The sequence below is a fragment of the Ostrinia furnacalis genome, unplaced genomic scaffold, assembly GCF_004193835.3.
Source record: "Ostrinia furnacalis isolate ACB-3 unplaced genomic scaffold, ASM419383v2 OfSCF4626, whole genome shotgun sequence".
Classification (NCBI taxonomy): domain Eukaryota; kingdom Metazoa; phylum Arthropoda; class Insecta; order Lepidoptera; family Crambidae; genus Ostrinia; species Ostrinia furnacalis.
The window spans coordinates 7,083-23,735 of NW_021134865.1; the positions used below are offsets into that span (position 1 = coordinate 7,083).

The window sequence follows — 16,653 nt, forward strand, 5'->3', positions numbered from 1 at the left end:
GCAGAGTCGACTACTACTAATATTTGTTATTATTTATATTATCACTATTTTTTATAACTAAAGTCAACGGATTAAAAATTGAATATTGAGTGATTCTATTAAAATAATTAATGATTAAACNTAATTCTATAGCTATTTGTGTTCTAGATAATCATCTGAGATAATGGCTATGGATATTAAAATTGTGTTGTATAATGAGTGTATGTATAAAACAAACACTGATATTATCATGGCATTATCTCAATGCTATACCCAGTCACAAGTAGGTATAGTGCATCTTTTATCTTTCTGGCTTGTGCAGTCATATTGAAAATACCTTACGAGTACAAGCAACATCCTTGTGAAGTGCTGTCTTGTTATATCTTATCAATATTCATTAGTAGGTTTTAGTTCTCCAATTGTATTCGTGAAAACTTACACAAAACAATTTTACTTAATTGTTTATAATTTGGTAGATTTTGCGTTTCGTCTCTGAGTGGATATAACATCGATGTTTCGGGTTCAAAGTTTCATTACCTGTACTTACCTGAAATAATCTGCAAGCGTTTTTGTTATCAATCTGTTATCGTACCTGTGTTGATTATATACGAACTGGCTGGATACCCTAAGGCAGTTTGTGAGGGATTGTGGCGTTGTGCTTACTTGAATAAACATGTGAGTATTCAATTTAGCATAATTTCATTAAATAGCTACTGACTTCAATTTAGCTAAGACTGAGAGACAGGTTAGAGGGAATAGCTAAAATTAAATAAAGGTAAATACATAAGTAAATCGTAGATTGCTATTGCAAAAATCGGAATTTATTGTTTATCTAATGCGCCGGCCGGTACCTACAACAGCAATCGATTTTATATTGAGATAAGAAACAATAGATTGATGCCTCATTTCACTTGTTTATAATGTAGTAGTTTAGTATTATTATCCATCCTTGAAATTCACGGTCAAGAAAAAGATATTCTGATGGGACATGAAAGTATCGAACTTTAATTATGTCTACATAGTTACTTAATGGATAAATAAGTATAAAGTTCTTATTCTTTATGTTTTCGTGAATTCCTCCAGCTTTTTGATCTTGTTGTAATATTTTAGTTACTTATGGAAGATTAAAGACGTAGTAGAATGAGTAGATGTCCTCACCAGCTTCTTCGAACTACTCAAGTTCATAAACAGCATAAATGAGTTCGCTACATAATCCCAAAAGTCTTTAAGGTGACTAAAGCAACAAGTGTTTTTTTCGCAATACTTACATCTTCCTGAAGGAATTATTTAATTATTTATTTATTATAATAAACTAGTTTATAACCGCAAGGTGTGCATTATCAAGGCCACAAAATACTGATAACCTAAAAACTGGTTCAATGGCACCTGAAATACACACACCATAGATAAACTTTAATTTCAGGGGCTACTTAATTGAATGAAGGTCAGTAACTAACTATGAAAATAGTTTGGATATTTTTTTCATTTTTGAAACATTTTTTATTATATGCTCCTATTAATTGTAGCATTACTAAGAATAAAGTCTTCCTCGATAAATGGGCTATCCAACACAAACATATATTTTCAAGTGCATTCAGCCATACAAACAAACTTCAGTTTTAACAGTGTAATTCATAACCTTCCTAAGGACGCGATGTTATTGTATATTATTAATACTTAGTCTGCATGAAAAAGGCAAACATTAGATTTAATTAAGGTTTAAACTAGTTACTGTTTTTTAATCTTTTCTGTTAGCAACTAGTACGAGTAAATTACTCGATAATCTAACACGTTATTTACGTAATAATTAATTATTTTCATTAATAATAATTATGATTAGATAAACAGGATAGGTCTATCTATTCGTGTAGTATAGTAGGGCACGTGTATGTACTTTAGTGTAGGTGACATTTATAAAGGTTGTACACTTGTGTACATAATGCTATGGGACATGTAAAAGTAGTATTTAATTAAATTCCAGCTGCCGAAAATAAGCGTTTCGTTAACTCTTTTATAATATGAACAGCTAGGGACTGCAATTTCACTGCTGATATATTTCCCTAACACTATGATCTGGGCCTCTTTTTTCGATATCCGAGAGCGAATTTACTGGGCAGGTCTGTATGCCTAGATGTTGTGGAAATCCTTGGGGGAGGCTTTTGTCCAGCTGTGGTCATTTGGCTGAAACGAAACGATGTACCGCCCTAGACTGCACCTATGCTCAACATCAGGTGTTATTGTGGTCAAACCCTGCCTTCTGCCTACATAAAGACAAAAAACATTGTATGATTTTTCATGAATTTTCATAGCCTTGAAAGGCTGTACAGATGATTAGATCAATGAATGAGATAACATGTTTGTTCGAATTGCAAACTACATTGGCAGAGGGCCAGTTACAGATTTAATCATTGTGTTCATACTAGATTGCTCAGTCGCCACTGAAGTGACGGGAAGGACGCACTGTGAGTTTCAGTCGGTGATCAGTGACAAAATGTAGGTAAATAGTTGTGAACTAGGTCAAGGTAACAGTACGTACTTGGGAGCACTAAAAAGTTATGAAATTGAAAGATATTCTTGTCAATGTAACATCGCAATTACCTTATAATCACGCTGTAGGTATTTTTGCTGATTTTATGAGACACTACCTCCTGCTCACAGCTTTACAATCGTAAATATCCATAAAAAGAAGCCACCCGTACTAATATTATTATTATTTTTTAATATTATTCGTTTATTTCTTTAACTTAGCCTAGTTCAGTTACAAGTTTTTGGAGCTTCCTGTTAAGCAACTAGTACTAATGATGGTTAATATTCTATTCTGATGTGTAAACTCTAGCATTGTTAATTTTCATCAAATTCATTCAGTAGTTATTGCTACAAATTATTAAATCGCAGATGCAAAGACAGCATTTACTCCCTTAGGTATTCAAAATTATTGCATTATGGAGATAATTATATCAACCAAAGTTTAGTATGAATTAATAATAATTCATATCTTGAAGAACAAATATTCATTTTTAACTAAACAAAAACATGACAACTAATTAGTGATTCTAGGAAATGAATACAATGAATTCAATAAATGTCTAAATTAAGCAAAATATTCCATGAGTTAAATACTGAAGCTAAACACTGAAATAAGTTGTAATGATAATGAGATAACAATAATAATTAATTCGTATTTTTTACAACTAGTCTGGGACTGCAAGGATTTTGTTACATGAAATATTTATGGCCAGAGGCAAAAACTTGTTTTTTATAACCTTACAGGAAATTGTGCGTTTCAAAATTTTATGGCACACACAAGAGATTTCATTCGCTATTTTACCCTATTTTTGAGATAAAAGAAAGTTAGTCTACGACCACACAGAAAAAAATCTATAATCCACGAAAACCATCGCCTCCCTACATGTTAGATTTTTTTTTGGTACCTAATTGAAAAATATCTTCATAATAAATTATTTCAAACCTGATAGATACACCTGATATCTGATAGGATATTTTTTGTTACTATAGTTATAGAAATAATATAATTAAGTATCTACTTAATAATATTTTAAACTAAGTACCTACCTCCTTGTTTAGCTCAAATCTTGTAGAAAAAAGTATTCAAAAATGTTGAATAATTATGTTTGCACCTAGCCTTCTTCAGTCTAAACTTTAACCCTAGAATTGTGCGCTATTGTATGCCTTCAAGGCGAAACGCAGCCGATCTACACCCATTAAAATTTGACAACTTAAGTAGGTTTATCTGTTTACATTTAACCTGTGGATGACAATAAACGTATTTTGAATTTGTAATTTTTTCTACCATCATAATGTGAATGAGTCGTCATCTCAGCCATAGGTCGTCCACTGCTGAACATAGGCCTCCCAATGCTTTCCATGTTGCCCGCTTGGTAGCGGCCTGCGTCCAGCGCTTTCCTGCTACCTTTATGATGTCGTCGGTCCACCCTGTGGGAATTTCCACGCTGCGTTTTCCAGGACGCTTCCTCCACTCCAGAACCTTGATGTGAATGAGTATTTTAATGAAAATATTACATTCTTACACAGGGCAGAGGAGCCGTTGGTGATCGTAGCCGTGAGGCTGGTGCTGGAGTTCGTCTGGACTCTCATTGTGATGAACTATGAGACCTTGAAGGCCATCTATCTGTTCTTCATCCCGCCAGAGCCTAAAGATGTCACCGAAGACATTATATTCGTAAGTTTTCTCTCATAAATTGGGTGCGAGTGGATAATGTACAGAAGTAATAATATTGGACTCGTATTTTTTATTTTCTTTTATGAAAGATACCAGTGCTACATCGAGTTGAAATGGCGTGTAACGTCACGCCTATGTAGATTTTTACTTAGAAGTGACGTCACGCGACATTTCAACTCAATATAATACTGTAATTATTCAATTATAAAAAAAAATACGTGTCCAATATTTTTTTATTATCTGTCTAACGGACTAAATAGAATTTCGATTTCATTACCCAGTCAAAAATCAAAACATAGGTACAGACGACTTGAGAACCTCCTCCTTTTTAAGTTGGTAAAAAACAAAGTTTTTAAACTCATCAACACAACAACTCAACTTCTTGGTACAAATCTTGAGTCTACTTTAAAATATCGTAATTTTATACTTATTGAAAATTTAATTTAATTTAATTTAATTACCTAATTAAATTTAATTTATTAGGCAGGTTACAGTCACGTGCAAATTTTTAATTTAATTGTTTGAACCTTCTTAAGTGGAATTTAGTAGGCTAGTGCCTATACACGTGTTTATATACAGTTTTACATGAACTTACATGTTTTTCTGGCTTATGACAACAGAAAACCTTAATTTGCATGTGTAGACATACAAGCAAATTAACTTACCTACTAGTATTCATTAAATTTTATTACTAGTATCGTACCTATGTAGGTATGGGAGGAACTAATTAACTAACTGACGTAAAAAGTGTTTACTGAAATGTTTGGGCGCTAAGCTATTCTTTACACCCCTTATTTATTATAATACCTATGAAATTTAATCAGTAAATATAATACCTACTTAGTTACTTGCCTATTAATATCACCTAAACATAGGCCACCTTCGGCCAAGAAGTTATCATCTAGTTCAGGGTTACCCAAAATGGGGTACGCGAACCCCTAGGGGTTCACCATTCGACAGCAGGGGATTCACGACAAGATTTACGTAATGGTGGCAGCTTCGAAATTACGGATAAAATTGTCCAAAATTTACTCCATTTGCGAAAAGAAACAAACACACCTTTCTTTGGCACTTTAAATGGTACTTTTTATTGAAATTAAAACATTATTTTCTTCAATAGTCAATTTTATTATTTTATTTGAAGGTGTTAGTTAGCTAGTTATGGGGTTCGTTGTCACCTGACAACTAACAGGGGTTCGTGGAGCCGTAAGTTTGAGAAACCCTGATCTAGTAGCAGAGCAAACGCCAATAGGATAGTTAGGTTACAAAGATAAACAGTAACTAAGGCAGTGCAGTCAGTGGTTAAAGTCCACGACCTTTGCTCATTAAAGATAATTAGAATTCATTATCTCAGGTAATAAGCACATACCACCGATTACATGAAAACGCAAGTTTTCACAGTAATCTAGCTAGTGAAATTGCTATCTAATCACATGCGTAATGAAACGTAGATTTTATGGTATTTGATTTGATTTGACGCTTATGCCTGGACTAGAAGGCGTTTATAAAGTCAGATACATACCTAGATCTATTCCTCTTTTTTAATTGAGAGAAGGCAGTTCCTCAGTTATTCCTCCCTTCTTTCATTGGATGTGTATTGAAATCTAATACTGCTCTATACCTTTCTAGATGACAAAAACATATTATAAATAATAATTACAAATATTTTCATTCATTATAGTGACCAGCAGTCCGTAAATTTTAATGAATATTTTATCTCCTTTAAATCGAACCATGAAACCGTAACTATTTAAAAAATAACAATAACCGGTGTTTTTGTATGGTATATGACAGATTTTTGACTTTGTTAAAGTTAACATAATGACGGTACAACTCAGCGTAAGTTAATTAAATTACTCCACAATGTGGACAGACGACTTCAATAAAGGTAGCAGGAGGGCGCTGGATGCAGCAGGCCGGTACAACCGGACAATTTGGAAATCATAGGAATGAGGGGTGCCAAAACCAGAAAATTAGGAGGACCTAGAAGGGAACAAATATTTTTAATTGAAAAATAAAAAGCACAGTTTTCGTGTCCCCCCAAATTTCATTTTCTGTCACTCATAACGTTATGGTTTGGAACTCCTCACTTATTCAGCAGTAGACGTCCTTTTCTTTAAAGGGTGATGATGAAGATGATGAATCATTTGGTTATCCCCCCAGATCACAGGAGCCGGTCATGGCATGGGCCGCGAGGTGGCGCTGCGGTTCGGCCGGCTCGGCGCGACGGTGGTCTGTGTGGATGTCAACCCTGCCTCCAATGAGGAGACCGCCAAGATGATCAAGGCAGAGAAGGGGAAGGCTTTCCATTATCAGTGAGTCTTTACCACTTAGATTTTTCCTGCGTATTTATGCACTAGCTGTGCCCGCGACTTTGTACGCGTGAAAACCCGTTTTCGCAACATTTTTCATTATTGCTCTGCTCCTTTTGATCGTAGCGTGATGTTGTATAGCCTATAGCCTTCCTCGATACATGGGCTATCTAACACTGAAATTTTTTTCAAAGCGGACCAGTACTAGGGNGTCCCACGTAGTTCCGGAGATTAGCGCGTTCAAGTAAACAAACAAACAAACTCTTCATCATTATTATAGATTTGTTTTATTAGAAAGACATTTCCATACCTACTAAATGTCAAATGAAGGTCATATCTACTATGACCTTCATTTGACATTTAGTATGAACTCGGAAAGGGGTCAACACCCTTTTTCGAGCTGTCATCGCCTTTCGCGCGCTGTCATCGCATTTCGCGCGCTGTCATTCGAGAGGTGAGGCGTTTACGTTACGGTGCGGATAAAACAACAAAGAATACTGACCGCTTCGAGTTGATACGGTTGCGATCCACTTCCGGGTTGATAAATGTGCTACGGCCTTTAAAGAAGTGTTCTCAACGCCTGTTTAACTTTTTGTCATAAATCCCCCTAGTATTGTATTCACTTGACAGTCCAAGGCCTGAAAAAATCATAATGAAAACAGTTACAATTTACTACATACGAGTAAGTACCTTTAAAGAAAGAACATACCTGGGTGAATATCCCAAACANGTTTAATTATGTCTAACTTAGGTACTTTAATAGATAAATAAGTAGGTAAGTATGTAGAAAGTTATATTCTTTAAGTACATTCGTGAATTCCTCCAGCTTTTTGAAACCAATATCTTGGTGTAAAATTTTAGTTAGGTACTTAAGGAAGATTAACGACGTAGAATAGAATGAGTGGATTTTCTCACCAGCTTCTTCGAACTACTCAAGTTCATAAACAGCATAAATGTGTTTTTTTCGCAATACTTACATCTTCGTGAAGGAATTATTTAATAATTTATTTATTATAATAAACTAGTTTATAACCGCAAGGTGTGCATTATCAAGGTCACAAAATACTGATAACCTAAAAACTGATTCAATGGCACCTGAAATACACACACCTTATAGATAAACTTTAATTTCAGGGGCTACTTAATTGAATGAAGGTCAGTAACTAACTGTGAACGCGACTTCGTACGCGTGAAAATATATAGTTTGGATATTTTTTCCCATTTTTAGAACATTTTTTATTATGGATTAGTAGTAGTTTCACACGATGTTCCTTCGCACGAATGTGCGAAACGTCCCCTTTCAAAAATATTTTTTTTAGTAGGCGTTTCGCCCGGATGTACTAAAAGTATTAAAATCGCATGCGAACCGACTCTTTTTTGAACTATTAGTATGCGATTACTAGTTCTCAATACTTTTGATAAATCCGGGCGAAACGTACCTACTAAAAAAAAATTTTTTTGAAAGGGGACGTTTCGCACATTATTGCGAAGGAAAATCGTGCGAAACTACTACTAACCCTTTATTGGGTTATATCTGCTCCTATTAATCGTAGCATTCGTAGCGTGATAGCCTTAGTCTTCCTCGATAAATAGGCTATCCAACACAAATATTTTTTGAAGCGCGTTCAGACATATAAACAAACTCTTCAGTTTTACAGTGTCATTCATAACCTTCCTAAGGACGCAGTATCTAAATATATAAAAGGAGAAACTGACTGACTGACTGACAGATCAACGCACAGCCTAAACGGCTAAACGTAGGCACTTGAAATTTGGAAGGGACGTAGCTTAGGTACCGTAGAGGTGCACTAAGAAAGGAATTACCGAAATTCCCTCGGGAACGGGAATTAGCGGGAAAAACGGGATTCACGCGTACGAAGTCGCGGGCGGCCGCTAGTTATTGTATATTATTAATATCTAAATATATAAAAGGAGAAACTGACTGACTGACTGACAGATCAACGCACAGCCTAAACGGCTAAACGTAGGCACTTGAAATTTGGAAGGGACGTAGCTTAGGTACCGTAGAGGTGCACTAAGAAAGGAATTACCGAAATTCCCTCGGGAACGGGAATTAGCGGGAAAAACGGGATTCACGCGTACGAAGTCGCGGGCGGCCGCTAGTTATTGTATATTATTAATACTTACTTAGTCTGCATGAAGAAGGCAAACAATAGATTTAATTAAAGTTAGTTACTGTTTTTTTTTTATCTTTTCTGTTAGCAACTAGTACGAGTAATAAGTAATATAATCTAACACGTAACTTACGTAATAATTAATTATTTTAATTAATTATGATTAGATAAACTGGATAGGTCTATCTATTCGTGTAGTATAGTGGGGCACGTGTATGTACTTTAGTGTAGGTGACATTTATAAAGGTTGTACACTTGTGTACATAATGCTATGGGACATGTAAAAGTAGTATTTAATTAAATGTCAGCTGCCGAAAATAAGCGTTTCGTTAACTCTTATAATACGAACAGCTAGGGACTGGAATTTCACTTTTTTAACTTTCCCGAACACTATGATCTGGGCCTCTTCAAGGAGCGAGCGAATTTACTGGGCAGATAATATGTATGCCTGAATGCGGGTGGCGCAGGGTCGGTCGTTCTCGTTATGGAAATCCTTGGGGGAGGCCTTTGTCCAGCTGTGGTCATTTGGCTGAAACGAAACGGTGTACCGCCCTATACTCAACATCAGGTGTGATTGTGGTCAAACCCTGCCTTCTGCTGCTGTATAAAGACAAAAAACATTGTATGATTTTTCATGAATTTTCATAGCCTTGAAAGCCTACAGATGATTAGATGAATGAATAAGATAACATGTTTGTTCGAATTGCAAACATTGGCAGAGGGCCAGTTACAGATTTAATCATTGTGTTCATACTAGATTGCTCAGTCGCCACTGAAGTGACGGGAAGGACGCACTGTGAGTTTCAGTCGGTGATCAGTGACATAAAATGTAGGTAAATAGTTGTGAACTAGGTCAAGGTAGCAGTAGTGCTCCCAAGTACGCACTAAAAAGTTATGAAATCGAAAGATATTATTGTCAATGTAACACCGCAATTACCTTATAATCACGCTGTAGTTATTTTTGCTGATTTTATGAGGCACTAACTAACGTAAATATTCATAAAAAGTAGCCGCCCGTACTAATGATGGTTTATATTATATTCTATGTATAAACTCTAGCATTGTTAAGTTTCATCAAAATCCATTCAGTAGTTATTGCTTATAAGAGCTATAAATCATTAAATCGCAGATGCAAAGACAGCATTTTTGAAATCATTTACCCTTAAGTATTCAAAATTATTGCATTAAGTTGTAGATAATTATATCAACCAAAGTTTAGTATAATATCTTGAAGAACTAATATTCATATTTAACTAAACAAAAACATGACAACTAATTAGTGATTCTAGGAAATGAATACAATACATTCAATAAATGTCTAAACTAAGCAAAATATTCCATTAGTTAAATACTTCAATAAGTTGTAAAGATTATGACATAAGAATAATAATTAATTCGTATTTTTTACAACGGCTGCAAGGATTAAGTTACCTTAAATATTTATTTCCAGAGGCAAAAACTTGTTTTTATAACCTTACATGATATTGTGCGTTTCAATCAACATTTCATGGCTCGCTTCTTCGCTATTTTACCCTATTTTTGAGATAAAAGATAAGTTAGTCTACGACCACACAGAAAAAAATATTTCTATAATCCACGAAAACCATCGCCTCCCTAGATGTTAGATTTTATTTTGTTAATTGAAAAATATCTTCATAATAAATTATTTCAAACCTGATAGATACACCTGATATCTGACAGGATATTTTTTTTGTTACTATAGTTATAGAAATAATATAATTAAGTATCTACTTAATAATATTTTAAACTAAGTACCTATCTACTTGTTTAGCTCAAATCTTGTATAAAAAAGTATACAAAGATGTTGAATAAGTAAATTATGTTTGCACCTAGCCTTCAGTCTAAACTTTAACCCTAGAATTAGGCACTATTGTATGCCTTCAAGGCGAAACGCAGCCGATCTACACCCATTAAAATTTGACAACCTATATAGGTTTATCTGTTTACATTTAACCTGTGGATGACAATAAACGTATTTTGAATTTGATTTTTTTTTACCATCATAATGTTAATGAGTCGTCATCTCAGATAGAATGTCCACTGCTGAAGTGCTGAACATAGGCCTCCCCCAATGCTTTCCATGTTGCCCGGTTGGTAGCGGCCTGCGTCCAGCGCTTTCCTGCTACATTTATGATGTCGTCGGTCCACCCTGTGAGTGGAATTCCCACGCTGCGTTTTCCGGGACGCTTCCTCCACTCCAGAACCTTGATGTGAATGAGTATTTTAATGAAAATATTGCATTCTTCCCCAGGGCAGAGGAGCCGTTGGTGATCGTAGCCGTGAGGCTGGTGCTGGAGTTCGTCTGGACTCTCATTGTGATGAACTATGAGACATTGAAGGCCATCTACCTGTTCTTCATCCCGCCAGAGCCTAAAGATGTCACCGAGGACATTATATTCGTAAGTTTTCTTTCATAAATTGGGTGCGACCGGAGTGGATAATGTACAGTAATAATATTAGACTCGTATTTTTTATTTTCTTTTATGAAAAATAACAGTGCTACATCGAGTTGAAATGGCGCGTAACGTCACGCCTATGTAGATTTTTACTTAGAAGTGACGTCACGCGACATTTCAATTCAATTTAAACGTAATTATTATAGAAAAAAATACGTATCCAATATTTTTTATTATCTATCTGACGGACTAAATAGAATTTCGATATCATTACCCAGTCAAAAATCAAAACGACTGTAAATGTACCTACCTAAGTACAGACGAGTTGAGAACCTCCTCCTTTTTAAAGTTGGTTAAAAACAAAGTTTTTAAACTCATGACAACAACTCATCTTCTTGGTACAAATCTTGAGTTTACTTTAAAATAATTTATTTTATACTTATCGAAAATTTAATTTATTTTAATTAAATTTTATTAATTAGGCATGTCAAAATAAGTACAGTCACGTGCAAATTTTTAATTTAATTGTTAAAACCTTATTAAGTTAAATGAATTAGTAGAACTCCTATACACGTGTTTATTTACGTACAGTTTTACATGAACTTACAAACATGTCTGGCTTATGACAGCAGAAAACCTTAATTTGCATGTGTAGACATACAAGCAAATTAACTTACCTACTAGTTTTCATTAAATTTTATTACTAAGTATCGTACCTATGTAGGCATGGGAGGAACTAATTAACTAACTGACGTAAAAAGTGTTTACTGAAATGTTTGGGCGGTAAGCTATTCTTTACACCCCTTATTTATTATAATACCTATGAAATTAAATCAGTAAATAGAATACCTACTTTTTTTAATTTATTTTTTATGCATAACAAGGCAGGTATTTGACCACAATCGCACCTGATGTTAAGTGGGATGCAGTCTAGGATGGTACATATCTGCCCTGTAAGTGCTTATTCACTCTCGCCTTGAAGAGGCCCGGATTAAAGTTTTCGGGAACTTAGTTACTTGCCTATTAATATCACCTAAACATAGGCCACCTTCGGCCAAGAAGTTATCATATAGTACAGGGTTTCCCAAAATGGGGTACGCGAACCCCTAGGGGTTCACCATTCGACAGCAGGGGATTCACGACAAGATTTACGTAATGGTGGCAGCTTAGAAATTACGGATAAAATTGTCCAAAATTTACCCCATTTGCGAAACGAAACAAACACACCTTTCTTTGGCACTTTAAATGGTACTTTTTATTGAAATTAAAACATTATTTTCTTCAATAGTCAATTTTATTATTTTATTTGAAGGTGCTAGTTAGCTAGTTATGGGGTTCGTTGTCACCTGACAACTAACAGGGGTTCGTGGAGCCGTAAGTTTGAGAAACCCTGATCTAGTAGCAGAGCAAACGCCAATAGGATAGTTAGGTTACAAAGATAAACAGTAACTAAGGCAGTGCAGTCAGTGGTTAAAGTCCACGACCTTTGCTCATTAAAGATAATTAGAATTCATTATCTCAGGTAATAAGCACATACCACCGATTACATGAAAACGCAAGTTTTCACAGTAATCTAGCTAGTGAAATTGCTATCTAATCACATGCGTAATGAAACGTAGATTTTATGGTATTTGATTTGATTTGACGCTTATGCCTGGACTGGAAGGCGTTTATAAAGTCAGATACTTACATAGATCTATTCCTCTTTTTTAATTGAGAGAAGTCAGTTCCTCAGTTATTCCTCCCTTCTTTCATTGGATGTGTATTGAAATCTAATACTGCTCTATACCTTTCTTGATGACAAAAACATATTATCCCAACTAATATTATAAATGCGAAAGTAACTCTGTCTGTCTGTCTGTCTGTCTGTCTGTCTGTTACGCTTTCCCGCTTAAACCTCGCAACCGATTTTGATGAAATTTGGCATAGAGATAGTTTGAGTCCCGGGAAAGAACATAGGATAGTTTTTATCCCGGTTTTTGAAACAGGGACGCGCGCGATAAAGTTTTTCTGTGACAGACAAAATTCCACGCGGGCGAAGCCGCGGGCGGAAAGCTAGTAAATAATAATTACAAATATTTTCGTTCATTATAATGACCAGCAGTCCGTAAATTTTAATGAATATTTTATCTCCTTTAAATCGAACCATGAAACCGTAACTATTTAAAAAATAACAATAACCGGTGTTTTTGTATGGTATATGACAGATTTTTGACTTTGTTAAAGTTAACATAATGACGGTACAACTCAGCGTAAGTTAATTAAAATAGTTACTCCACAATGTGGACAGACGACTTCAATAAAGGTAGCAGGAGGGCGCTGGATGCAGCAGGCCGGTACAACCGGACAATTTGGAAATCATAGGAATGAGGGGTGCCAAAACCAGAAAATTAGGAGGACCTAGAAGGGAACAAATATTTTTTAATTGAAAAATAAAAAGCACAGTTTTCGTGTCCCCTCAAATTTCATTTTCTGTCACTCATAACGTTATGGTTTGGAACTCCTCACTTATTCAGCAGTAGACGTCCTTTTCCTTAAAGGGTGGTGATGATGATGATGAATCATTTGGTTATCATTCCCCCAGATCACCGGAGCCGGTCATGGCATGGGCCGCGAGGTGGCGCTGCGGTTCGGCCGGCTCGGCGCGACGGTGGTCTGTGTGGATGTCAACCCTGCCTCCAATGAGGAGACCGCCAAGATGATCAAGGCAGAGAAGGGGAAGGCTTTCCATTATCAGTGAGTCTTTACAACTTAGATTTTTCCTGCGTATTTATGCACTAGCTGTGCCCGCGACTTTGTACGCGTGAAAACCCGTTTTCGCAACATTTTTCATTATTGCTCTGCTCCTTTTGATCGTAGCGTGATGTTGTATAGCCTTCCTCGATAAATGGGATATCTAACACTGAAAGAATTTTTCAAATCGGACCAGTAGTTCCGGAGATTAGCGCGTTCAAGTAAACAAACAAACTCTTCAGCATTAGTATAGATTTGTGTTATTAGAAAGACATTTCCATACCTACTAAATGTCAAATAAAGGTCATAATAGAAGAATAATGAACTCTGAAAGGGATCAACACCCTTTTGCGAGCTGTCATCACCTTTCGCGCGCTGTCAATCGAGAGGTGAGGCGTTTTCGTTACGGTGCGGATAAAACAACAAATCTACTGACCGCCTCGAGTTGATACGGTTACGACCCTTTTCGGCTTGATAAATGTGCTACGGCCTTTAAAGAAGTGTTCAACGCCTGTTTAACTTTTTGTCATAAAGCCCCCTAGTATTGTATTCACTTGACAGTCCAAGGAATGAAAAAATCATAATGAAGACAGTTAAAAACTATTATGCCTAGAAACAACATAGGTACTCATTTCTGAATATGCAATTCATGTACCTATACACAGTAACGTTGTGTTTTTAAATAAATTTGCTATAACTTAATACTAAACGATTGATTACAGATGCGACATCACGAACCGTGACGCTGTCTTCAAACTGGCAGAGAAGGTCCAGAAAGAGGTCGGGGATGTGACCATCCTCCTCAACAACGCCGGTATCATGCCCTGCAAGCCTCTTCTCAGGCACTCCGAGAAAGAAATCCGGTCGATGTATGACGTTAACGTCCATGGAGTTCTATGGGTGAGACTCAGTTTATCAGCGCAAATATCTTGACCATTATAAGGGAAGGTTGCACCACCTAATTTTGACGGTAACTATGACGATAACCGGTGATTTTTGTATGGAGTTTGACAGATTTTTGACGTTTGTCACAGTTAAAGTAAGATGGTGCAACCCAGCCTAAGTATGTTGTTATACATTGTGAAATCTTTTCCCAAACTTGATAGTTGGTACTTCCACACACAGTACCACAGAGCAAGGAATCGCCGCTAACGGGCAGCGCGGAGATGCCATGCTCTGTGGTACTTCCACTTTCCTGTAGAAGTATAAACTGCAGTATTACCAATGGTACATCTTTGTTAGTCATCATCATCATCATCATCATCATCATCATCATCATCATCATCATCATCATCATCATCATCATCATCATCATCATCATCATCATCACGAAGTTGTTTAGTCTCCATGCACTGCAGGAACATGACTGTTTAAACCAGAGACAAATAGAGTTTGGTCACACTCTTCACACTAGTCAACTGGTGGGGTGGGGCACAATGTCAAATACCTACAATGAACTGTAGTTGATTAGGTTGTTGATTCAATCGCCTTTTAAATGACACACTAAATGAACTAGCTAATACATTACTGATATTCTTCAAACCTTTCAGACCATACAAGCCTTCCTTCCCACTATGTTGGAGAACAACAAAGGCCATCTCGTGGTCATGTCGTCCATGGCTGGGCTGATGGGCCTCCGTAACATCGTGCCTTACTGCGGCACCAAGTTTGCCGTCCGGGGTATCATGGAGGCACTGGCTATGGAGCTCCATGAGGACAAGACTAGGGCTTCGGATGGGGTAAGTTTCAACTGCTGGTCGTTCCTATCATAGCGGCCTGATAGGTCTCCATTCGATATTAGCATCCAGCTTTTGCTAGAGAGGTTTACTTAACTTACTACTAAGTAACTACTTGGAGGTTTTTTATGTAACTATGAATATGAGTAAGACGAATAAGAGAAGTTACTTGATCCGGATGCTGGACGTAACCCTCCATCAAATTTTCTTCTCGTAGATACAACCGATTAAAATAATGGTCATAGATCAACAATAAGGTTTCTATGATAATATGGCGTTAAAGATCTTTGTTATTCCAGGTATGATGAGCAAATTGTTTCGTAACTTGCACTATCCTTAGGTTCGAATATACCTGACAGGGCTCATATTTGTCTAATCTGTTGATTGCAAACTATTTGCACTTACCATTTCTTCATCATCGTATCCTAACAAATCTTGTCTATTCCCCAGATCAAGTTCACCACAATCTACCCTACCATGGTGAACACGGGTCTGTGCCACAACCCCCGAGCTCGCTTCGCCAAGCTCAATATGGTGGAGAAGGAATTCGCTGCCGATCTGATTGTGGACGCCATCAGGCGGGAACTGACAGAGATCTCCGTTCCTACTGATCTCTATTACGCTAATAGGGTGAGTGTGAAAGTTATCATATTTTATAGGTTGGTCTTGGAATAAAGCTAAGTAATATTAGCGAGTTGCATGTTAAGCCTAGGCGCAGACCATCGATTTTTCGTCGGCCGATAGTTTAGTCGGGCAGTTGATCAGTATGGGCATGTATGGAAGTGCGCACATTATACCGATTCGATTTGGCCGATTCTTCATACAATTTAAAATCGGGCACAACTATCGGCCAACTAAAAATCGGTGGTCTGCGCCTAGCTAAGTGTGATGGAAAGTGTACCTAGTTGTAAATTTCTTTCAAAATATTGTTTTTTTTTTTCAGTTCATCTTCCGTTTGCTGCCCTACAAGGCTGGTCTGGCCATGAATGACTTCGTCGCCACTGGCCTGGATCCTCACGACTAGATCCTGAAGGTAGTTTAGATATAAATAAAAATGACAAACTGACAACCTATTATTAATCTAGATTAAATACCTAGTTGTCCGGCTGGTATCACTGTAGAAACTAGGGTATTTTGTAC

General features: G+C 36.5%; 1 protein-coding gene across 2 annotated transcripts; it reads left to right on the plus strand.

Annotated features, from left to right (window-relative positions):
- The first annotated feature begins 356 nt into the window (after positions 1 to 356).
- LOC114359713 (epidermal retinol dehydrogenase 2-like) lies at positions 357 to 16,552 on the plus strand. Of its 2 annotated transcripts, none has more exons than XM_028314197.1 (7): positions 357 to 654; positions 10,900 to 11,047; positions 13,629 to 13,780; positions 14,500 to 14,677; positions 15,328 to 15,516; positions 15,964 to 16,143; positions 16,457 to 16,552. In XM_028314197.1, coding segments are annotated over exons 1-7 (930 nt in total). In that variant the 5' UTR covers positions 357 to 652; the 3' UTR covers positions 16,538 to 16,552. The 2 variants fall into 2 exon arrangements, with proteins under 2 accessions (XP_028169998.1, XP_028169999.1); XM_028314198.1 differs by lacking the exon at positions 357 to 654 and adding an exon at positions 9,438 to 9,456.
- The last annotated feature ends 101 nt before the right edge of the window (positions 16,553 to 16,653 follow it).